We start from the raw sequence: 27,212 nt of genomic DNA on the forward strand, positions 1-27,212 counted from the left end.
GATGAGTGAGTGTGTCTGAAGGTGAAGCAGCGCTGGCTGCGGCTGCCTCTGTTCAGACAGTGAAGCTCGTGGCTTCTTCCACTGGAGACTCTTCAGAACTGGACAGCTCCGCGAGTCCGTTAAACACTCGGCTTTTGGCAAAAAGTGCGAATAAAACAACATGTAGCTTCTTAAAAAGTGCCTAAAGCGTCAAGCAACCAAACTTTTGACCGGGAGTCGGGAGATCATCGATATCACCCTGAAGAGTGAACAACCATTGACTGCGGCAAACTGTTCCCTACAGGAGTCCATGGTGCCGTCAAGCTCATGCGGGGATTTTGCAGGAGAACGAGAGACTTCTCGTGGATTTACCCGCGTATCAACACGACATGTTAACCGACTGCTGAACGAACTGCGCTTGTTTTCTCTACAGGAGCATATGTCCAAAATATAAACAACTGAGTGAAACATTCATGGATTCATCTACAAATCACATATTGCAGCAGACAGGTAAGTCTAACTCTATCACTGTCCTATGTAAGAGCAGGCTATAGTGTAATGATGTTACCGAGGAGAATCCTAAAAAGCATACCTTGACAGCATTTCTTGGCATCACAGTGCATGATAATCAATTTGATGTTTATCAGTATGATGTCCATAAATGCTGTCTAGATGGATTTCAGAATCACTTCTGTGTATGGACCAAAAAAACTTTCCCTAATGAATCCTGCATGTGTATCAGGTGTTTTCATGAAAGTTTGTAAGGTGAGCCATGCAAGGAAAACTGTCATTGATGTAATGAAGATTATTTTTTTTAAGCGTACCGCACCAATATCTGGCATGCATTAATAAAATATGCTCAGGTGAAGCTGATGAAGCGCATGATCAAATGCCGTTTTGTGCTATTACACACGTGCTTCATGCCATATTTTGTCAGAATCTTCTGGACATTGCATGACTATGCTGATAAAGTAAACATCCAACAAAGATGTCCAATATAGGCAAATGTGAGAAAATACATTTCTTCTCATTCTCATCAGTCAGACTATAAATTCTTCTTTTATATGCCACTCCGCAAATATCAGCCCATGCACTCGCACATTAATTTGCCATGCAATCTTAATATTCTCATCACCGCTATCTTAATTAGATGGCTCCAAGTCATTAGTTATGTGAGCAAGAAAATGAATATAATTACGCAAATTCACAGGGGCAAGTTTCAGAGATTATGATAACAATTGAACTATCGTATGATGAATCCACCACTTCAGTGTGTAAGAGAAAGTAAGAAAGATATTTAAAAGTCAGGCTGTTTTCTGATTGTGCATTCCGAACAGCCCTTAAAGGGATAGTTCACCCAAAAATGAAAATATTGTCATCATTTACTCGCCCTCATGTTGTTCCAAACCTGTATGAGTTTCTTTCTTCTGTTAGGAAGATATTTTGAAGTAGGGGTGCTCGATTATGGCAAAAATCATAAAAATGTTTATTTTGGTTGAAATCATGATTATAGGTGGATATAATCAAAGTCTTATTTCATGATATGAGTCAAATCAATACTTCAGCAAAAACAAATAATTAATGTAATTAAAAGTCCTCAAAACAGTTTCAGAAGACAAGTAAACAGTCAGCAGTACAATAAGAACAAAGATTATGGCATATGAAAGGTTCCTTTTTTAGTTTTGGGAGTCCCCAACAACAGATTTACATGCATGCAAGGTCAAACAACACTTTCATTGTCTTATAATATGCATTTATGTTTACCTTATTTGCTCAACGCCTCCCAAAGGATTCGCTCAATGATTCATTTTCCCAAACCCCTCCTTTGTGTGACGCTAATCTGCGTGATTGGTCAGATGACCCAGTCAGTTGTGATTGGTCAGATGACCCAGTCAGTTGTGATTGGTCAGATGACCCAGTCAGTTGTGATTGGTCTACTGCGTGCAGCGCATATCGGCCTGAAGTGCCATAAACTACATTGACATTTTGAGAAAGGTCCTACTCCAGTCGTGTTTGCGACTGACTTTCTGGTTCATCAGCAACTCTGGACGTTTCCTCGTCAGACTCGCTAGAAGGCAAAATTGATGCCACGTCTGTTCATACACTGTATAAAATATTCCACACTTGACAAGCCGTAATCCAGTAATGGTGATAGGCGTTCTGTTTCCGATATGTGCGGCACGCAGTAGACCAATCACAACTGACTGGGTCATCTGACCAATCACAACTGACTGGGTCATCTGACCAATCACAACTGACTGGGTCATCTGACCAATCACAACTGACTGGGTCATCTGACCAATCACAACTGACTGGGTCATCTGACCAATCACAACTGACTGGGTCATCTGACCAATCACAACTGACTGGGTCATCTGACCAATCACAACTGACTGGGTCATCTGACCAATCACAACTGACTGTTTAATTGACTCGTCGACTCTTACTTTTAAGAGACAATAACTTTATATACGATGCACTTTCAGATTTAAAACTTTGCAGGATGTTTTCATTCACTTAGAACTATGTTACAAAAAATCCATAATAGGGGCACAACATTTTTTTTAAAAAACATGAAAAAAATACAACAGAACAAAAATACAAATTAAATAAATAGTGCTTAAGGTTTTTTAGAGTTTATTCATTTAAGAGCAGTGAGTGATTTCATCTTTGTCTTTTCTTGTTTGATTAACATTAATGACTGCAGCAGATTTATTAGGCTGCTGTCCCTTTAAGAGCTGCATTGGCCCAATATACTGTTACACACACACACACACACTCCTTCTCAGTGTTTACATTCACTTAAGACATATTCGAATGTTTACAAGGATAATTACCTAAACAGCATTTAGACATATTTGTGTGTAGGTTATTTAACCTTTATCCGAAGCCCACAGTCAGGCCCGTCGCAAGGGGGGTATTAACGGGGTGTACTGTTGCTATAGTGACAAACAATTTGTAGTTTATGTGGATATTTAAAAAAAAAAAAATCATATATTCAGTTTAAGCATTAGGTTCAAGAAGTTAAACTGTGTAACTGAACTGTGCAGTGCGCACATTTTGATGCTTACATTATGTTCTAAATTATGAATGGCTCAAACGCGTTTGCCAAACGGCCTGAATCCACTTTAATGAGTTTGGACTGCTCTCTCACTGAATCATTAATTGCTTCCCCTCATGTCGTTCGACACTCGTAAGACCTCCGTTCATCTTCAGAACACAAATGAAGATATTTTAGTTGAAATCTGATGGCTCTGAAAGGCCTCCATTGGCACAATGCACTTTACACTCTCAAAACCCTTAAAAGGTACTAAAGACGTCGTTACAAAGTCCATCTCACTACAGTGGTTCTACAATAACTTTATGGAGTGACGAGAATAGTTTTTGTGCGCAAAAAACCCCTAAATAACGACTTATATAGTGATGACAATTTCAAAACACGGCATCATGAAGCTTCGAAGCGTTCTGAATCAGTGAGGCGAATGATGATTCGGATCGCGCGTCAAACCGCCAAACTACTGAAATTTGGCGATCCAAACTGCTGAATCGACTCACTGATTCATAACACTTCGAAGCTTCATGATGCCGTGTTTTGAAATTGTCATCACTATATAAGTCGTTATTTAGGGTTTTTTTGCGCACAAAAACTATTCTCGTCACTCCATAAAGTTATTGTAGAACCACTGTAGTGAGATGGACTTTGTAACGACGTCTTTAGTACCTTTTAAGGGTCTTGAGAGTGAACCGTGCCATTGTGCCAATGGAGGCCTTTCAGAGCCATCAGATTTCAACTAAAATATCTTCATTTCTGTTCCGAAGATGAACGAAGGTCTTACGGGTGTCGAACGACATGAGGGTAAGTAATTAATGACAGAATTTTCATTTTTGGATGAACTAACCCTTTAAGATTTGCATATTCAAGACAGCACTTATGCTATATTGCAAAGAGTTATGATAGCTGACACTCTTCCTTGCATATATTTGCATAATGTTTACCAACATTAAGAGTCAGGAGTGCAAAGCTGCCATGAATCTAGTGGTGTCCAGGAAATCATTTAAACAATCTGTCATAGAAACAGGATGACAGCGATGCCAAGGATATCATCTATTATAACAGCTCTAATTCATAGTCTTGTTTGATTACCCCCCGCCCCCCAAAAAAATAAATATTATGGCTTTTTTTTTTTTAAATGCATATTGATTTCGCAAGAGGCAAAAATACAATTCTCCAGGTCAAAAGAATATATTTCATGTCAAGCATGAAGAACAGTCGCAGTGACAGTGAGATGTATTCCTGGACCGCTGTGCAATTTGGTGTGGGAGTGCAGAGACAGGGGAGGATGGAGCAGAGGTCGTGTTCACGAGGGTTCTCTCAATCTATCACCTGCATGCGGTTTACCTGACTACAGCTATACAAAATACAATATCACTTTCAGAGCGAAGGGAAATACTGACAACAGACATTAGTCAGCATGATGGGGCATTTATATCAAAACCAGAGCCAGCGCAGGGACCCTCAACCATTAAATCATCTTTTGTCTTCATGATGTCTTCAGAATGTGAACCATATGTCACTTTATCTTGTCACATAATCACTCAATGAGAAATAATTGAACTCATTTTTGTTAGTTAATTAAAATATTATCATAAAGGTGTAGAGGGGCCAAATGAGATATCAGCAAGCATGCTGAACGCGGCAGCAGAACATCTGTACTGTACTGTGCATGTGAATTACTTGGATGCGAATCTCATTCAGCCTGAGTCGGCTGTGCATAATCTCAGCACAGAGCCCTGGTAGTTGTGTCGGGGGTTTATATATAGACCTTTAAAACCCGCTGAGGTGTAATCTATCTCCCTGCCATTTAGCCAAGGTCTCCCTATTTGCCAGAAGAGATCCGGAGTGAAAAAAGGCCCCTGGCAAGAGTTTCTTATCTGTAGAGATGAGACGGCAGATGCATGGGCGCCGTAGAGGCAGAGGAGGTTAGACTGGGGGGTGATGGACGTCTGGGTGAAAAGTCATAAAGGGGACAAATGCCTCTGTGGTGGTGACAGTCATGTAATGATAATCAGGGTCTCTAAGTGGTGATGTGATTAGAATATTCATGTCTGGAAGAACATTTTGCTGAATTTTAGAAAGGAAATTAGTAAAATGCTTAAAACAATGCCAATAATCTACGGCTGTCTGTCTGTCTGTCTGTCTGTCTGTCTGTCTGTCTGTCTGTCTCTCTCTCTGTCTGTCTATCATCATCCATCCATATCTATCTATCTATCATCTATCATCATCATCCATATCTATCTATCTATCTATCTATCTATCTATCTATCTATCTATCTATCTATCTATCTATCTATCTATCTATCTATCTATCTATCTATCTATCTATCTATCTATCTGTCTGTCTGTCTGTCTGTCTGTCTGTCTGTCTGTCTGTCTGTCTGTCTGTCTGTCTGTCTGTCTGTCTGTCTGTCTGTCTGTCTGTCATCATCCATCCATATCTATCTATCTATCTATCTATCTATCTATCTATCTATCTATCTATCTATCTATCTATCTATCTATCTATCTATCTATCTATCTATCTATCTATCTATCTATCTATCTATCTATCTATCTATCTATCTATCTATCTATCTATCTATCTATCTATCTATCTGTCTGTCTGTCTGTCTGTCTGTCTGTCTGTCTGTCTGTCTGTCTGTCTGTCTGTCTGTCTGTCTGTCTGTCTGTCTGTCTGTCTGTCTGTCTGTCTGTCTATCTATCTATCTATCTATCTATCTATTGATCGATCGATTGGTCTGTCTGTCTGTCTGTCTATCATCTATCTATCTATCTATCTATCTATCTATCTATCTATCTATCTATCTATCTATCTATCTATCTATCTATCTATCTATCTATCTATCTATCTATCTATCTATCTGTCTGTCTGTCTGTCTGTCTGTCTGTCTGTCTGTCTGTCTGTCTGTCTGTCTGTCTGTCTGTCTGTCTGTCTGTCTGTCTGTCTGTCTGTCTGTCTGTCTGTCTGTCTGTCTGTCTGTCTGTCTATCTATCTATCTATCTATCTATCGATCGATCGATCGATCGATCGATCGATTGGTCTGTCTGTCTGTCTATCATCATCTATCTATCTATCTATCTATCTATCTATCTATCTATCTATCTATCTATCTATCTATCTATCTATCTATCTATCTATCTATCTATCTATCTATCTATCTATCTATCTATCTATCTATCTATCTATCTATCTATCTATCTATCTATCTATCTATCTATCTATCTATCTATCTATCTATCTATCTATCTATCTATCTATCTATCTACATGTGTGGTCAGAATTATTTGCACCCCTGGTAAATATGATCAAAGATGGCTGTAAAAATAAACTTTGCAAAAATCGAACCTTTCATTGAAGTAAAAGAATGGAAAGTTGGGGGGAAATCACATTATGAAATAAATGTTTTTCTCCATAACACATTGGCCACAATTATTGGCACCCTAGATTTTTTATGAGTAAAATATCTCCCATTATATTCCCATTACAGTTTTTCTCAGTCGCTTTGGTACATTTCTCAGATCAGAATTGAAATTCTCAAAGCTACCTGTTCAATCTTCACATCATTGTGTCACTTGTGCACATCAAAAAAGCAGTTTCTTTGAACAAGTTGCAAATGCTTGTGTACATCCATGCAAATGATTATGTACAATTCTCAACTGTTTCCTACATTATCAGTTGCTTATGTCTTGTTTATCAAAATGTATTATAATGGGTCTCTGTTGAATAGTCTCACCCCCCACAACATTTAGGCATTAGTTCATAGCATAAGTCTTTACATGCAAAATGGTTGAACAAGTTGTCATAAAATGTCAAGCATATTTCTATACATTTCCATTAGACGTTCACATTTCTACTTTTGTTTTTCTGTTTTTTTTTCTCTTTGTGCTATGCAGTGCTGTCTTCTCCTTTCTGTATCGCAATGACATGGTCTGTCAACAAATGACAGTTCAAACAGTAAAAGCGTAAATGTGAATCTTGTCCAGTCTCTTGCAATCAAACTCCCACATACACTAAGCTGTAACCTACAATTTACAATAATTGTCATAAAAATTTTAGCCATATTTACATCAGAACATCCCTCCAGAGTACAGTTATATTGACAGCATGACTAAGCAATTTGACTGTCTTATCCGTACACAATGACACAAGGACTTGTCATTCTGATGGCACTGACATGTTCATTGACTCAGATATTTACTTTTGAGAGATGAACTAAGGATTTTGAGCAAGAGGCTTTTGCAGGTAATCCATGGTGTTTTGCTATTTGTACGAATTGATTTGAGAAATTGACTTACTGTTTTGCAAATGTCGAGGATGATTCGATAAATGTACCAAAGCGACTGAGAAAAACTGTAATATTTATATTTTTAGCACACCAGGGTGACTAGGGACATGAAATTGTCTAGCTAAACACAAAAAACAAATTCCCTTAATCATTCATCACAATGAGTAAAACCAAAGAATATAGTTCTGACATGCAGCTAAAGATTATTGAGCTTCACAAAAAGGAAAGAGGCTGTAAGAAAATAGCAAAAGCATTAAAAATTCCCATTTCCACCATCAGGGCAATAATTGAGAAGTTCCAATCAACTAAAGATGTTACGAATCTGCCTGGAAGAGGACGTGTGTCTATATCAGCCTAATGTTTGCTTATATCAGTCACAGTTTGAGTGGACAAAGACTCTCCAAGATGACAGATGGAGATTATTTAAGTCTTGGCGTCAGAAAAAAAAATCAAACAACCCCTACATGACCACATGTTGTTTGCGAGGGTTTCAAGAAAAATCCTCCTCGCTCATCCAGAAACAATCTCCAGCATATTCAGCTGTCAGACACGACTGGGTCTGTGGTCAGATGAAACTATAAAAAGAGCTTTTTGTCAGCAAACCCACCATCTGGTTTGGTGCAAACGGGGATAATAAGTACTCCATGCCCACGGGTACCAAATGGTATCATGGATTCTAGCAAATACCAACAGATAAAAAATCAAGACCTGACAGCCTCGGCTAGAAATCTTATAATGGGCCGTGGTTGGATCTTCCATCAGGACAATGATCCAAAACAAACATCAACACACAAATGTGTCACTGAGCACAGAATGAAGCTTCTGCCATGACTGTCCCAGTCCCTGACCTGAACCCTATAGAAAATGAGTGATGAACTGAAGAGAAGGAGCACCAACATGGAACTGAAGGATCTGGAGAGATTCTGTATGGAGGAATGCTCTCTGATCTCTTGTCAGGTGTTCTCCAAACTCATCCGGCATTATGTGAGAAAGCTCAGAGCTGTTACAGTTTTTCGCTTTGGTACTATTTTCACAAGCAAGGTGTACATTTTCAAAACTCATACACTCTCAAAAAAAGAGTACAAAATTTTACCTTTTAAGGTACAAGTGGCCGTCACTGGGGTGGTACCTTTTCTGTAACTCTAAGTCAGGGGTAGGCAAGTTCAGTCCTAGAGAGCTGATGTCCTGCAGAGTTTAGCTCCAACCCTACTAAGCCACCACAGTATAAAACTCATGGCTCCCAGCATGCATTGCAGCATTAAGTATGTCATCATTTGTTGAGATTCATGTGCTGATTCTTGATATCTGTATGCGCCTAAACTTTTTTGCCCCTGGAATGTATTTAAAAATCAGAATTCAGAATGTCTGATCTATGGCAAGAAAGTATTTTTGGTGAATATTATTTATTTACAATATTATTTATTTACAATAAAACAACATCTAAACCTCTGTTAATTCTCAATAAGAGCTTCTATAGATGTCTTTCAGGGTTGTAAAGGACCAAACTTGCCTACCCTTGTTCTAAGTAGAGGAAAACTGGGGTATAATTGTTCCCTAAGCACCAATTGTGTACCTTCAAAGGTACAGTTATACGTTTTGTTCCCCAATTAACAAAATTGTTGCTCCCCTGTACCTTTTTTTCTGAGAGTGTAGCGCTATCACAACAGATCATCAAAAGTGCACTTTTTTCAAACATTTCAGCATATTTTCAATTGTGTTAGGACAATACACAAAACCACAAAGTGTCCTTTTCACTACACAAAATAAGGGTTTCATCTTTATAAATGTTTCATTCACAGTAACTGCCTTTCATAAAGCTCTTACTATCAAACTTTTGATTTGCATCTTATCTCGTTCAGTTTAATACATTTGTCTGTTATGTAATGGTTAGTCAATGAATCATTTGGTACCCCAATAGATTTCTATAGATATTGATTATATAGACATATTTTCTACTTTGTTTGCAATTTCCAATATGGGAAACCATATGAAATTAATTATTTTTTACATTATAAGCGATTTATCTTAGATTATAAGGCGTGTGTGTGATTACAGTTTTTCTCAGCCGCTTTTGTACATTTCTCGAATCATCCTCGACATTTGCATAACAGTAAGTGCATTCCTCAAAACAATTTGTACAAATAGCAAAACACCATGGATTACCTGCAAAAGCCAGTCTCTTGCTCAAAATCCTTAGTTCATCTCTCAAAAGTAAATATCTGTGTCAATGAACATGTCAGTGCCATCAGAATCACAAGTCCTTGTGTCATTGTCTACGGATAAGACAGTCAAATTGCTTAGTCATGTTGTCAATATAACAGTTTACTCTGGAGGGATGTTCTGATATATGGCTACAGTTTTGATGACAATTATTGTAAATTGTAGGTTACACCTTAGTGTATGTGGGAGTTTGATTGCAAGAGACTGGACAAGATTCACATTTACGCTTTTACTGTTTGCACTGTCATTTGTTGACAGACCATGTCATTGCGATACAGAAAGGAGAAGACAGCACTGCATAGAACAAAGAAAAACAAACAAAAAAACAAAAGTAGAAATGTGAACATAGGACAATCTCCTTAGGGAAAACTGTACATGCAGTGCTGTAGGAATTACAGTGCAGTCTTCCTGTCTGTTAGGCCACAAATTCTCATCCACATCACAGCGAATATCTTTAGAAAGAAAGTCTTATGGAAATGTATAGAAATATGGTTGACATATTATGACAACTTGTTCAACCATTTTGCATGTAAAGACTTATGCTATGAACTAATGCCTAAATGTTGTGGGGGGTGAGACTATTCAACAGAGACCCATTATAATACATTTTGATAATGTAGGAAACAGCATAGTCATTTGCATGGATGTACAAACTCATTTGCAACTTGTTCAAAGAAATGAGAAACTGCTTTTTTGATGTGCACAAGTGACACAATGATGTGAAGATTGAACGGGTAGTTTTGAGAATTTCAATTCTGATCTGAGAAATGTACCAAAGGGACTGAGAAAAACTGTAAAAGTGTGTGTGTGTGTGGCCTGGTAAACTCTACATTGTTGGCAATATCCTAAATCCTTGTCCTTGTGGGGACATTTTTTGGTCAAGCTTATAAATCATACAGAATGAGTTTTTTTGAAAATGTAAAAATGCCGAAGTTTTTCTGTGATGGGTAAGGGGAAAGAATATAGAGTTTGTACAGTATAAAAATCATAATGTCTTTGGAAATATTTGCAATTTGTGAATAGAGCAGAATAGAGTATAAGGGAGTGGAAATAGTAAACGGTAACATCAGACTGATCAGAAATCAGAAGAGGGGAGACAGATGGCATCAAATACAGCATTTTACATTACAGTGGATACTGTAAACAGATTACCATAGTAGAGGCTGTCACATTACTGTCACCCTTATAAAGGTCAGCTACAGTATAGATTCAGTCATATCCAGGGGCGCCGCTAGCAATTTTGGGCCCTATGAAAGAATATGATGTAAGGCCCCCTACCGCACCAACCTAGCTATCCAAAATCTTTAATAATACTGACCAATTAAGCTCAGTTCACTCAACCCAGAATGCCCCAATTGGCTGATGAAACATTGATTAAAATTAAGATACAAAACAAATTTTACTTTAAAGAAAGGCTTTCTACAAAACAAAACTGACCCACTCCATGTCTCCTGGCATTGCGCATCTTATGATGTGTTCTTTCTTACTCATGCTGTTCACTTTTCATAATCAACATAGATTGACAGATTGACAACAAAGATAGACATAAAAAAATAACATTAAAATATTTAAATATAAATATAAAACTAAATACCTATTCTTAATGGCTACAACAAGTATAGTAGCCTACAATACAGAGAAATTTCATGTCGGAGTGGGAATTGAGCAAATGTCGTTTTACCCGTGAGCGTGATTGGTTCGTGAGTGGAGCATTTGCTGTATTTTGCCGGAAATGCAGAAATAAGCCTTAATTGTGTTATATTTGTAACTCTTTGGTAGATTATACATTTATAATTTCATTACATTACTACTAGTACTGTTACTGCTAATAAAACCAATCTCTGGGGGTCCTAAAAGTGCGTGGGCTCTTAGAATCGTCCTAACTTTCCCCCCCTTAGCGGCGCCCCTGGTCATATGGTCCAGTGAGAACATTTATTGGCAGCTAACTCTGTTATAGCACAGAACCTCATGGCCATGTCGTAACTTCATCACACCTTTTGACCTTTTGAATAGATACTGTTACAAACATTATGGATTCAGTTTCATAAGTTAGGTAATGCAAGCGTATTTTCTTATGTGGCATCTGTAGCCTGTGTTACTGATTCAGCAACGAGGGGGATTTGAAACATCAAATGTTGATGTTGAATGAGCATTGTTTGCTGTTGAATTAACTGATAAAAGTACTAAACTGAAAGAAGATCACACTGTTGTGTTTCAGTGATTAAACCATGTTCTCATTACATATTACAATAATCTTGTGTTTGAAACTATGATTATATGGAATGAAAATATGTGCAAATGAATGAAAGCATGAGATCAGGTTTTGAAAGAATGACTAGCTGTGTTACAAGTGTGATCAGTTTGGATTTTGTACTTAGAGTTTTGAAAATGTACACCTTAAAAATAGTACCAAAGCGAATAAAAAAACTGTATTTTGGCAAAAGGAGGTTGCAAAAAGTATTTAATAAAAGGTTGCCAATTATTGTGGCTAAAGTGTTTTGGAGAAAAGCATTTATTTCACAATGTGATTTAGCCCCCACTGTCTGTCTGTCTAATTTTGTATCCATTCATCTATCTATCTATCTATCTATCTATCTATCTATCTATCTATCTATCTATCTATCTATCTATCTATCTATCTATCTATCTATCTATCTATCTATCTATCTATCTATCTATCTATCTATCTATCTATCTATCTATCTATCTATCTATCTATCTATCTATCTATCTATCTATCTATCTATCTATCTATCTATCTATCTATCTATCTATCTATCTATCTATCTATCTATCTATCTATCTATCTATCTATCTATCTATCTATCTATCTATCTATCTATCTATCTATCTATCTATCTATCTATCTATCTATCTATCTATCTATCTATCTATCTATCTATCTATCTATCTATCTATCTATCTATCTATCTATCTATCTATCTATCTATCTATATACCTAAATTACTTTCATTCAGCAAGACATTCATGACAGACAAAAACATTTGAAATGTTACAAAAAAAATGCTGTTCTTTTGAATGTTTTATTTATTAAATACCAAAAAAGGTTTTAAAGTTTTGACATAAATATTAAGCAGCTCAATTGTTTTCAGCAATGATCATAAATGTATCATAGAATATATTACAATAGAAAACGGCTACATTTAATTATAAAAAATATTTCACAATATTTCAGTTTTTACTGTATTTTTGATCAAATAAATAATGGCTCGGTGAGCATAAGAGACTTTTTTCAGAGACTATTAGACTATTATAATAATTATACATTTGAGTATCACAAAAAGCCTTTACCATGCAACAACATTTTCTTTTTTCCCCTTTACAGGATGTCAGTAAACGTGTCTCTCCTGTCAGCGAGTCCCACATGCATTTGGGAAAACTCCTCTCTGCCGAACGCCTCCTTTGCTTCTGACTGGGAGACACCCACATTCACTGTGGCCGCTCGCTTCCGTGTGGCGGCCACCCTGGTGCTCTTTGTCTTCGCAGCCATCAGCAACCTCTCAGTGTTGATCAGCGTGACCAGGGGGCGAGGACGCCGCCTGGCCTCCCACCTGCGGCCACTCATTGCCAGCTTGGCCTCCGCTGACCTGGTCATGACTTTTGTGGTGATGCCACTCGACGCCATATGGAATATTACAGTGCAGTGGTATGCTGGCAATGCCATGTGCAAGCTCCTCTGCTTCCTCAAGCTCTTCGCCATGCATTCGTCAGCGTTTATCCTGGTGGTGGTGAGTCTGGACAGGCACCATGCAATCCTGCACCCACTAGAAGCTCTGGATGCCGGTCGCAGGAACAGGAGGATGCTGCTGGCTGCCTGGATCCTCAGCATCCTGCTCGCCTCTCCACAGGTAAGGGAACAAGATGTCATTTTAATTGGAGTTGTCATGTGTGGGACTTGTCTTGTTATGAAGCAGCACAAAACTGTCTCTGAGGATTTATAGATGGATGATAATGTTATTGTTTGAAAACACTTGTTAAAGGTGATGAGTGTCTTTTTTCATTTTCATTTCAGTTCAGGAGATTGTCTTGACCAGGACCACACCCCTAAATGCATTGAAGCAACTGCCATGTGATTGGTTGATTAGATAATTGCATTAATGAGAAATTGAACAGGTGTTCCTAATAATCCTTTAGGTGAGTGTATATAATTAATACTGGTCTTTTTAATAAAATTTGTAGTGCCAAAAACACCCAAATTGCTTGATAGCTATCGCTATGGCAATAACTTCAAATAAGTTAAAAGGGTCATGAATTGAGAAATAAAATTTTCCTTGAGCTTTTGACATATAAGAGGTCATCATACTATAAGAATATCCTGCAAGTTTCAGAACTGAAAACGTCCTTGTTAGTCCAAAAACAGCTTTTATTGTAACCAAGCCCAGAGAACGACTCGTTGTGGAAAGTGTCTATCCATGATAGATGGGTGAAAGACCGCCTCTGCAGAAGATCAACACCTACTTCATCATCGTTACCACTGCAGCCACACCCACTGATCCACGCAAGACAAGTAGCAGTAGGGAAATAAATAACTTACCTGACACTAACACTGGATCTAACAAGCAACTAAGCAATAAACATGCCTTTGAAGAGTGCAAAATGTTGTGTAGTGCCAGGTTTTGGAAAAACACAGTTGCTGCATAACCTTCCTTCTGATGCTGAATTTGCAGAGAGACTGAAATAAAATAAAAAAACGATGCTGTGCCTTCTACACTTATGTGACACTTATGTGAGTAATTTTTTTTTTTTTTGCTGTGTCACTATTGCTGTTACATATCGTTTGATATGTACTGATTATATGTATGTGTAACCAAAATCCAATGCTCTCCATTGACTTTGTATTGCGTGAAGCGCCTCCTTGTCATTTCTGACTTATAACAAAAAACAGAACAATGTCTAAAAGCTGTTATGTGACAAAGTGTACAGCAAACAAGCTAAACAAAACCCTGAACCAAAAACCCAGAAGTTTTTATAAACTGTTGACCCAAAAAACGAGCGTTTAAGTACAAAAAAAGTGGATACAGGCAATTGAGACAGAGCACGACATGTTATATTACACTGAGAACAACACCCACTAGAGGGGAACGCAATCAGCGACACTCCTTATACACAAATGTTTTGTCTAAAAGCTGATATGTGACGAAGTGTACTGCAAACAAGCTAAAAAACACAGAAATAAGTTTTTATAAGCTGTCGACCCAGAAAATTTGTGTTTAAGGAGACAAAAGTGGATACAGGCGATAAGACGTGAAGCATCAGCAGGAAGATTGGGTACATTTTGGGATCCTGACACTCAGTATGCCTCAGTATGCCTATGTGTGCAGTAAACATTTTGTCACTGTTAAGTCAAAAACCCAAATGTCAGTTTTATATATTATATCTCCTGTCTCTGATTGCGTTCCCCTCTAGTGGCTGTAGTTCTCAGTGTGCCGCTCTGTATCAATTGCCTGTATCGACTTTTGTGTCCTTAAACGCTCATTTTTGGGGTCAACAGCTTATAAAAACTTCTGGGTTTTTGGTTCTGGTTTTTGTTTAGCTTGTTTGCTTTACACATATCAGCTTTTAGACATTGTTCTGTTTTATGTTATAAGTCAGAAATGACAAGGAGGCGCTTCACGCAATACAAAGTCAATGGAGACTTTTGATTGTACCCCCCCCCCCCCCGGTGGGTGTGGTCTTCAGATTATGACGCATCGCTCTGTCGTTATAGTAAAAACATTACTTAGCTATTTCATATGCAAAGATGTTAGCCAATCACAGCAGTGGGCGTTTACACTGAAGTCTCAAAGCAGCCAATCACAGCAGTGGGCGTTTACACTGAAGTCTCACAGCAGCCAATCACAGCAGTGGGTGTTTACACTGAAGTCTCACAGCAGCCAATCACAACAGTGTGCGTTTACACTGAAGTCTCACAGCAGCCAATCACAGCAGTAGGCGTTTACACTGAAGTCTCACAGCAGCCAATCACAGCAGTGGGCGTTTACACTAAAGTCTCACAGCAGCCGAATCACAACAGTGTGCGTTTACACTGAAGTCTCACAGCAGCCAATCACAGCAGTGGCCGTTTACACTGAAGTCTCACAGCAGCCAATCACAGCAGTGGGCGTTTACACTGCAGACACGCCCTTTCAAACAGCGTTCAAATCAGAGAGCTAATATCAGAGTAGGTGTAAAAATTAAACTAACATTACAAGTGCACCCAAGGAAACATTATAAAATAATAAAATAATGCAGTTTATGACTGTCAGGGTTGGTGTAGGGATGAGGCGAGGACTCAAAGGTGCAGATAAATGGGCTTTTTAATGATAATAATAAAACAAAAAACAAGACAAAACAAAACTACCCGAGGGGGAAAAACAAGGCTTGGGCTTGGGCTTGAGCTTGGCTTGAGCTTGGCTTGAGCTTGGCTTGAGCTTGGCTTGAGCTTGGCTTGAGCTTGGCTTGAGCTTGGCTTGAGCTTGGCTTGAGCTTGGCTTGAGCTTGGCTTGAGCTTGGCTTGAGCTTGGCTTGAGCTTGGCTTGGCTTGAGCTTGGCTTGAGCTTGGCTTGACGGGAGCAGGGAAACATGAGGTAAATAAGACGACGATTCCGCACTGGACTGCAAACACAAGGAGATTAAATAGGGAACAAACAAAAGAGGGTAACAAGGAAGACAGGTGGGGCAAATTAACCAATAATCAGGAAACAAGGTGGGCGGGGTTAGACAATAGACACGAGCACATGGCACAAAGAAACACTTGACAAGACATGTGCTCACACCAAACATGACATGAATATGCAGCTAATGAGAACTCATCAGCTGCATGTTCACACAAAAACATGACAACATGACGTAGCACGTAGCCAGTGAAAAACACCAACCACGTGCTACACAACATAAGACAAAACATAACATGAAAGCACACGGCCGATGTAAACATGAACCGTGTGCTACACAGACAGAAGAGCACACGCTCACGTGACAAGACAGAGTGACAAAACAAACACGCGGAGCATGAATGTCCGAATCCCAACACAAAACTGAAACCCAAACTAGACCGAAGTGCTGGGATCCGAACACCACGCCCGCACACAAAACACAAGGACAGAAGAGCATGCAGCTCGAGCATTCTCAAAGCTGCGCGCTCACACAAGACAAGACAAACAATACAGGAGTCTCAGGGCTCTGTCACAAAACCATGAATAAACTAGACAGAAGTGACAGAACCCTGACAATGACCCCTATAAATAAAATCAAAAGTTGTTAAACAATCAGTTGTAAACTGAATGTAAAACCTGCCGCACAAAGCTGTTTGCTAGGCGCTTATTCATCCTTTTGACCACAAGATAGACCTGAAACATGCACATGTTGAAAATCGTTGAGCAATTCGAGAGAAAAGCCTCAGCTTTAGCAAGCCGTTTGTAACTTGATTTCCCAGAAAAATGCAATGTATCCCAACTAGACCAACATAACACTGGTTCAATAAGTAGCATGAGGAGGTACATGTTTATCCCAACAATGACAGATGGACAAAGAGTCCTGGAAACATGTCGTGCAATTCCAGTTGGAGGTGCAAACATTACACCTTTGAGTAGTGGCACATAGCCAAACTTGAACCGAGTTTAGCTTTCTTTCAAACTGAAATGGTGGATGTCATTTGTTGTTAGGGAAATTGCACTTTCAGTCGACCACACACATTCCCTGATTGCCATCTAAGCTTAAGTATTTCTTTAACCAATCAGTTGTAGCTTAAACTGGTGCAATGACTGACCCTGGGACAGTGACTCTTCAGTGAGCACTTGCTGCATTGATTATAGATCCTATTAGTCAGGCTTTACCAGTCCCAGGGCGTTTTCTGTAACCTTTAAAATGCCTGACTGAATCTCGTCAATGTGTCTTTGGTTCTCTCCACACACTTAATTCCACTAATGTCGTTTTTAGCAGCCTGTGGATGTGGCCATGTCATTTAAAATAATTGCAAGTGAGATAAAGAAGCCTGTCTGAGACAAGGTCAGTTAGGTGGCCATGGATAATGGGAAAGAGATCCAACAATGAGACGGAGTGGGTGGTGAGTTGTAGATATCAATATATCTTAGGCATCTCACTCCTGTATTCTGTTCACACATCTCCCCCCGGAGAACAAAATGGGCTTCCCTCTGTCACACCGTGTGCTACCTGATTAATCGTGTAGGAGAATATAGAGAAGTATGTCACATGGAAAAATAATGCAGAGAATGTGTTCTCCCTATTAAAAATACATTTGACATTCAATAGTGCCCAAATGTAAAGGGAAACACCAACAATGGAAGCAACAGCAACACTAAGGAGATTTTTAACATCCCAATACAAGCAGCCATGGCATGAAAATCCTTTGGCTTGCTGTTGCAAAATGTGTAAAACGATACAAATAGGTGTATTTGGGTTCTTTGAAGGTTTGCAATACACATGATTTAGCTATTTGTAGAAGACATGCTAATATTTTTTACGCAGAACAGTTGAAAAATCTGTCAATATCAAGACTTAATCAGCTGATTACAAAGTGATTAGTTCTCCCAAAAATACAAATCGTTCACTCACCCTCATGTTGGTCCCAACCTTTCTTTTTTCCCCTGTAAAAAACAAAAGGTGAAATTCTGAAGGCTGTCCTGGCTGATCTTTTCCATGCAATAACAAATTTGATGACAAACTTTGATGTTGGTTTGACAAAGCCTTCTCTGAAAGTTTGAATATTTTACTGAAAGAAATCAATATAATGTTGTAGGCTAAACATGTTTTAGAAAGTTTCTAGCATATTTAACACGCTGTAAGCATGTTTTAGCATGTTTGCTAACATGTTTTAAAGGGATAGTTCACCCAAAAACTTGATGTTTTTCTGCTTACCCCCAAGGCATCCAAGATTTAGGTGTCTTTGTTTCTTCAGTAGAACACACATTTTAGTAGAACACACATTTTTGACTCCAACCGTTGCCGTCTGTCAGTCGTATAATGCATGTGAATGGGCTCCAATTCTATTAGATTAGACAACTTCAAATTAAACCCTGCGGCTCATGGTGACACATTGATGTCTTAAGACACAAAACGATCAGTTTCTGTGAGAAACCAAGTAGTATTTATGCTGTTATTTCACCTATTATCAGACGGATGTCATCAGCTCTCCAGACCGCCATATCTTCCTGCGAATAAGGTCAAAATACTGGCGCAATCATAGATATATACATAGGTGCCTCATTAGTGCCTGCGCTTAACGGTCGAATGAGGAATCTACGTATATATTTCCTTGATCACGCATGTTTTAACATGATTTAACACGTTTCTAACATGAATTAGATAATTGCTAGCATGTTGCAAACATGTTTTAACACATTGCTGACATGTTTATATTATGATTTAACGCATTGCTAAAATGCTGTAACATTTTTCTGGAACTATTTAGCACATTGCTTGCATGATCGTAACATGTTTTAACATGGCTAAACATGTTGCAGGCAAGTTTTGAGCATGAATTAGCACATTTGCTAACATGTTTTAACATGATTTAACACGTTTCTAACATGAATTAGATCACTGCTAGCATGTTTTAACACATTGCTGACATGTTTATATTATGATTTAACACATTGTTAAAATGCTTCAGCATTTTTCCAAAACTATTTAGCAAAGTGCTAACATGTTTCTAAAGTGCTTTACCACGTTTTTTATAACATGTTTTAACATAGCCTATTGCTAGCATTATCCTAGCATGAATTAGCATGTTGCTAGCATTAATTAACATGTTGCTAGAACATTTTAACGCAATGCTAACATGTAACTAGCATGAACCTAACATGAATTAGCACATTGTAAGCATGAGTTAGCATTTTTTACCACATTGCTAGCATTATCTTAGCATTTACTAACATGTTTTAACACATTGCTTGCATGATCGTAACATGTTTTAACATGACTAAACATGCCACAGGCACGTTTTGAGCATGAATTAGCACATTTTCTAACATGTTTTAACATGATTTAACAAGTTTTTTTTAACATGAATTAGATCACTGCTAGCATGTTTTATCATGTTTGCTAACATGTTTTAACACATTGCTGACATGTTTATATTATGATTTAACACATTGCTAAAATGCTTTAACATTTTTCTAGAACAATTTAGCACAGTGCTAACATGTTTCTAACGTGCTTTACCATGTTTTTGATAACATGTTTTAACATGTTACTTGCATGATTCTAGCACAAATTAGCATGTTGCTAGCATTAATTAACATGTTGCTAGAACATTTGAACGCAAATGCTAACACGTACCTAGCATGTTACTAGCATGATCCTAAGATGAATTAGCACATTGTAAACACGAGTTAGCAAATTTTTACCACATTGCTAGCATTATCATAGCATTTTACTAACATGTTTTAGCACAGTACTTGCATGATTGTAACATGTTTTAACATGACTTAACATGTTACAGGCAAGTTTTGAGCATGAATTAGCACATTTGTTAACATTTTTTAACATGATTTAACACGTTTCTAACATGAATTAGGTCACTGCTAACATATTTTTTTAACATGTTGCTAGCATGTTTTAACACATTGCTGACATGTTATTATGATTTAACACATTGCTAAAATGCTTTAACATTTTTCTAGAACTATTTAGGACAGTGTGCTAACATGTTTTCTAAAGTGCTTTACCAGTTTTTTTTATAACATGTTTTAACATATTACTAGCATGATCCTAACATGAATTAGCACATTGTAAGCATGAGTTAGCATTTTTTTTACCACATTGCTAGCATTATCTTAGCATTTTACTAACATGTTTTAACACATTGATTGCATGATCATAACATGTTTTAACATGTTTTAGCACGCTTCCAACATGAAATAGATCAATGCTAGCATGTTTTAACACATTGCTGACATGTTTATATTATGATTTAACACATTGCTAAAATGCTAGAACTAATTAGCACAGTGCTAACATGTTTCTAACGTGCTTTACCATGTTTTTTATAACATGTTTTAACATATTACTTGCATGATTATAGAACGAATTAGCATGTTTTGCTAGCATTAATTAACATGTTGCTAGAACATTTTAACACAATGCTAACATGTACCTAGAATGTTACTAGCATGATCCTAACACGAATTAGCACATTATAAACATGAGTTAGCAATTTTTACCACATTGCTAGCATTATCTTAGCATTTTACTAACATGTTTTAACATGACTAAATATGTCACAGGCAAGTTTTGAGCATGAATTAGCACATTATAAACATGAGTTAGAAATTTTTACCACATTGGTAGCATTATCTTTGCATTTTGCTAACATGTTTTAGCACATTTCTTGCATGATTGTAACATGTTTAACATGTTGCTAGCATGTTTTACACGTTTGTTAGCATGATTCTAACACAAAGAATGTTGTTAGCACAAATTAACATGTTTGCTAGCATGGATTAGCATGTTTGCTAGCATGAATTAGCATGTTACTAGCATGTTTCAGCCGTAGACTGTAAAAAAAGATGGACAGCACGTCTCCGCTTCCTTCCACTGAAGAGAAATTAAGACAAAATATTCCAGTAATGGTTATTGCTGATTACATAGTTCGGAGCCCAAGTCCAAACAAGAGCACAGCTGTCAATCATGATGTTACACCCCATTTTTATAGCATCAAATAACTAACTCAAACCAAATTTATTGGAAAAACGGACACTTGAACATATGTCAGCGTAATCCGAACTACCTAAAATGACAGAAACGATCTTTGTGAAAACATTGGATTTTTTAGTTTGGCTCGCATCCCATTTGTTTACATGGAGAGGGCGGGCTTTTTGACCTATCCTGCAGGCTGCCACCAGGGGGCGATCAAAGTGCTTTGATTTCACTTTTCAGGACCAAGTGTGCAGTAGCCTACACTTGGTTTTAGCACATTACCAGCATGTCCCAAGCTAGTTGCTAAGCTTTGCTATTGATAGATACTTGTGCTGCATCCGAAATCGAATACTTACAGAGTATATATCCGAATAAACAGTATTCGAAGTCCCCAGATGACCTCCTACTTCCGCCGAGATTCTGAAGTGCGCATTCGATGGACACTTTACTATCCCATCAGGCCACGGGAGGGGATTTATAAATGGAAGTGAAGCTACATAACTGGTCACATGACAGTAACAACATGGCAGATGTAGTACGTCCAAATTACATACTTTTATTCATACTATATAGAGCGTACGTTTTTAACAGTCGTGAAGTAAATTCAAATGTAGTACCTACTCAGACAGTATGCGATTTGTGGATGAAGCTTAAAGGGTTACTTCAGTGATTTAGCATTAAGCTTTGTATTTAAACTGGGTCATTTATGCAGTAGAAATGTGAAATTGTTTTTGAATTTGGTGCCTTCTAGACTGAGAAAAGATAGAAAATGTATTTTTGTCTCATGTGGATGAAAGACAACAACTCCCAGAATGCACTTGCCCTACGAGGCCACTCCGCACACCGTCGTTTTGATCTTCATAGTAATACAATCATTTTGTTCAGTTAGAGAATAAACACTACAATTAAAAACTGAACGTGTCTTTTCAATAAAGTGTGAGTGAGCCGAACGAAAGTCGCGGCACAAACGCAGCAGTGTCAGATTTCATTCATCACGATGAGCTGAGCAGAGCTGAGGTAACGTTAAGCGCCAGTCTGGCACGTTTTCAGATCGCATATGGAAGCTAAACTATCACAGGAATTCATTGAAAAGTTGAAACACTCACTTTGCTCTGCATCGCTCCGTTATGAATGTCCGTGCGGCCGTCTGTGTCTTATGCTGCGTTCCAGGCAGGTTTTTGAGCCCGTAAATTACAACTTCAAACCACGACTCACGACTTTGTTGTGTTCCAGGCAAAGTCACGCCAAACTGCCTGAGCGCAAGGAATAGTGTGGTAGTTTGATGTAAACAAAGCGTGGCGGACCGCACGGGGTGTATGCTCATTTACAATCATTTCTATCGCCAAAGGTGCTTACTCCTTGCTTATTTGAGGGAAACGGAAGAGAGAAACAGCGCAGACGGCAAGAAAAGCTGTTATACCTTTTATTTGACGTTATTTGTATATTTGTTTCATAAACACTGCATCCGTAGGGGGCTGCCATTGTTGCTTCGCGAGCTATGTGACGTCAAAACTCGTAACTGGGAGTACGTTGATCTAGTACGAGTTCACGTGTGGGAAGTCACGGGTTTGGCTGCCGTTCCAGTCCACTTTCACGGGTAGAAGGTTGGAAAAACACGGGTTACGGGTTGCCTGGAACGCGGCATTACATTCTGTTCGTGAGATCTCTCCGCTATGGGCGGGTTGAAAACATGCGGAACAGCTCCATCTAGTGGCTGTAGTCTTTAGCCTCTGGCCAAAAAATCTTCAGATGACGCAAAATGACGATATTAGTGTCATCGGAGGCTTTTTTCCAGAAATAAAATGCATAATTCTCTTTTCACAGGGGGATATGAGGGGGGAAAGTACCATAATTTGAATATACTACCAGGTTTCTACATATACAAAGCCTAATGCCAAATCACTGAAGGAACCCTTTAAATACTTTTTAAAGTTTTGTCCCCCTCCATGAAAGTTTATGGGATTTTTCGTAGTTTTGATCGTCCATTTACTGAAAACCGTAACTCTGATGAGTTTGAAAAGATATAGAAACCCAAGTCAGAGCTGTCTGTTTTGTCAAACCCTGTGTTTAGTTTGACCTAGATTTAACTTGTTTGTTAATATGGTTCCTGACTAGACATCACCTGTTCGTTGTTCTGTTACTTGCCATCCCTGTGTATATAAGCCCTCAGTTTCTTCAGTCCTTTGTCTTGCATTGATGTTGATAATGTATTGCTAGTGTGTTACTGTGTTCATTAAATTGCCTTTTGCTTTCATTTCCTCTCGTCTTTTGGATTATATACACAGCAAGTGTGACACTTTTTTTATAAACTGCTTTTTATCGTTTCAGTTATTTATTTTCAGGGCAATTAAGGCTGAAGGGGTTGACTTTGTGCAGTGTGTAACACATGGAAGCTTCCAGCAGCGCTGGCAGGAAACAGCCTACAACATGTTCCACTTTGTCACCCTCTATGTGTTCCCCCTACTGGTAATGAGCTTCTGCTATACCCGAATCCTCGTGGAAATCAACCGCCAGATGCCTTGTGGTAAAGGGAAAGGTAACTGACTTTTGCTCTCTTCTGTCATGGTACCTGTCATTGATATACAGCGTAACTGCATCCAAATCCCCATAGTTCTCTACCTCTGATGTACAGTAGTGGCCAGAAGTGATGTCTGGCCTAGGAAAATTGACGTCTTCTACCTTTATTCAGATATTATTAAAAATGTGTTATTGCTAGTTGTGCTTGAAGTGAATAGATTTATTTGTGATAACGCAATGAAACATGCCAAATTGTCCACACATAATTTTTGGCCTGGCTGTCATACAATGGAATTATGAATGCATGCAAAAATGAGAGAACCACTGACATATAAATATTGATTATGTTGTAGTCAACATATGCTCTTTTTCGGTGAGTTTTTTTTTTCTATGCATTTTTTCGCACAGTAAAATAAAACCTGTAGTTGTACTTTTTTGCTAAATAATTTTGGCAAAAATTTGTACCTAAATTTAGTGTTTTGTTGTTGTTGTTGTTGTTGTTTGGTATATTTAAACAAATATCCACTCCGGACATTACTTTTGGCCACTTGTGTATATTCAACTTTTACTCAAATTACTTTAGTTTTATTACAGATTTCTAAATATAATTGTGGTTTTGAGAATCATTTTAAATTCAGTGAATTGTTTGGAATCTTTAGGGCCATTTTCTCTCAAACAAGTTTATATGACAAACTGATTGATTATCTTGACAAGAGTTTGGTAGCATAATGTAGTACAAAAATCTAAACAATCTTAAATCAAAGTACAATAGAAAAAAATTACTTAATATATTAAGTCGGTAACACTTTATTTTAGGGTCCAATTCTCACTTATTAGCATGCATATTACTAGGAAATTGGCTGTTTTTTTAGCACTTATAAAGCACATATTAATGCCTTATTCTGCATGACCATATTCTACATCCCTTAATCCTACCCAATGCCTAAACTAAACAACTACCTTACTAACTATTAATAAGCAGTAATTAAGAGTTTACTGGGGCAAAAGTCATAGTTAATAGTTAGTTAATAATGAGAACTGGACCCTGAATTAAAGTGCAACCATAAAGTCTTGTTTTCTGGAAAAAAGAGAAAGAAATCATCAAAATTGAGCGAGTTTGTGCTTTAAAAAAACTGGGGTACTATAAAATAATCTTGTTTTCAAGTTTATTTTCCTGACCCCACTAGGTTTGTTTTAACCCATAAGAACCCACAGTGACACGGGTGTCACAAACACTGGTGATTATCTGGAAAGGTCTTTTTAAAGCAATATCCCTAAATTTCAACTCAGGAAGTCCCTAAGTGCACACAGGAACACCCAGGTTCAGTCATGTGACAATTTGTGCATTTTTGTTGCCATGGCAACATTTCCAAAATGGTGGCATGTCTGGTTAGCACATGTTGCAGTGTCTGCAATTTTTTAAAACGCTTGTTTTTGTTACTAAAGGTTTGTTTCAAACCATGCAACAATTCTAACATTTTAATAACTTATCATAAATTACACTTAACCCGATTTTAATAAATTTCTTAAACAAATTGATATAAAACAAGTTACGAAAATATTGTGGTGACATATATGTCACATCGGAATGTTAACCTTACAACAGTTGGTGGAATTTTGATGTGATGTATTTGTCATATTAAGAAAAATATTAATGAGCTGCTCAATTAATTTAGCTGATTCAATATTTTTTTTTGTGTTATATACTTTCTCTATGTGTTATATAAAATCTGGGACTCAGAAAAATGTTAACAGCACTGTTGAAAAAAAATGGAAATATTGATTGGTATTGATCTGCGCATGATCTGCACCAAATGCCAGGAAATCATGCATAGCAACTTGGGAAAATGACAAAGTGACATACCATGGTGGCTGACAATATGTCACGCAACTGTTTTCAGACTCTACTAGCATGTCTACATTTCACTGACAACAATGATTCTTAAAATCAGCAAGCAGGGGATAAGTGTTGGAAGAGCCGTCCATGGCTTGATATGTTTTGTTAATAATTTTGAATATTTTGATATATATTGTGGAAAAGAAAAGAAACAGAAAAAAACAGTTATTTAGCCAAAAAATTATGAAATGTTTTTTTTTTAACTGATGCCCAATGTAACATATATGTAACAAAAAAATTATCATAAACGCCCAATGTCGTATATATGTAACATTACAGATTTTTCACAAGGAGGGGTTGTATTTCAAAAACAACTGCAGAAATATGTTACAAGTGGTCTATTAAGCCTGTTTTATATGCCCCATATTTTTCCTATAAGGATAAATTGGTCTCATTTTTGAGACTCAGTTTTGATGATTTTTTTTCAGAATACAAGACTTAAAGAGATAGTTCACCCAAAAATTTAAATTCTGTAATTTACTCATCCTTAAAGGATTAGTTCACTTCAAAGTGAAAATGTCCTTATATTTTACTCACCCCCCATCTCATCCAAGATGTTGATGTCTCTCTTTCTTCAGTCGAAAAGAAAATACGTTTTTTGAAGAAAACACTCACATAATAATCATGATAATCTTTTCAATTGCAACCAAAATGTTGAAGGTCCAAATCAATGAAGCCCTTCGAAACTGCATTGATTTAGACCTTCAACCTTTTGGTTGCAATTGAAAACCATTATGTGGAGAAAAACCTTAATTTCTTTTCGACTGTAGAAAGAAAGACATGAACATCTTGGATGGCATGGGGGGGAGTAAAATATCAGGAAATTTCCATTTTTAAGTGAATTAATCCTTTAAGTTGTTCCAAACCTGTATAAATCTCTTCGTTTTGCTGAACATAAAGGAAGATATTTTGAAGAATGTCTGTAACCAAATTGACTTCCACAGTATTTTTTTTCCCTCATATGGAAGTCAGTGGTGCCCCCACAACAATGTTCATTTTTGGGTAAACTATCCCTTTAATATCTTTAGTCATTTTGCTTCTTAAATAAATGCATCTTGGTTTAAGAATTTTTAGATACAAGCAAGATGTGTAATTCATATTATTAGAAAGCAGAGATTGTATAAAATTGCTTCTGGGTCAGACACCACATGCCTCACTTGTCCTCTCCTAACCTATGTTTGGTTTTTTAGGTGGGGAACCTTGTCTGAGACGCACTGGAGCCGACATAATCCCGAAGGCACGCATGAAGACCCTGAAGATGACCATCATCATTGTGGCATCATTTGTGGTGTGCTGGACGCCGTACTACCTGCTCGGCATCTGGTACTGGTTCCAGCCTCGAATGCTGCATTTGATGCCGGAATACGTCCACCACGCCCTCTTCGTCTTTGGCAACCTCAACACGTGCTGCGATCCGGTCATCTATGGTTTCTACACACCCTCGTTCCGAGCGGACATAGTCGGCTGCTTCTGCAGAAGGAATCAAAACTCTTCTCCTAAATCATTGGACCGACTCTCCGCAAGGAGAAGGGGCGCAAGCGTAGAAGCCGAGTCGGACCTCGGAAGCGGTGACCAGCCCAGCGGACAACAAGCCTAG

The 27,212-nt window shown here is 37.8% G+C and overlaps 1 protein-coding gene across 1 annotated transcript; it reads left to right on the forward strand.

Annotated features, from left to right (window-relative positions):
- Positions 1 to 27,212, forward strand: gnrhr1 (gonadotropin releasing hormone receptor 1; the record flags this gene model as incomplete). Its single annotated transcript, XM_079828628.1, has 4 exons — positions 1 to 489; positions 12,890 to 13,412; positions 23,530 to 23,737; positions 26,806 to 27,212. Exons 2-4 carry the CDS (start codon positions 12,891 to 12,893, stop codon positions 27,210 to 27,212), a joined length of 1,137 nt encoding a protein of 378 aa, XP_079684754.1. The 5' UTR covers positions 1 to 489; position 12,890.

Source organism: Gobio gobio (assembly GCF_949357685.1).
Source record: "Gobio gobio genome assembly, chromosome: 11".
NCBI lineage: Eukaryota > Metazoa > Chordata > Actinopteri > Cypriniformes > Gobionidae > Gobio > Gobio gobio.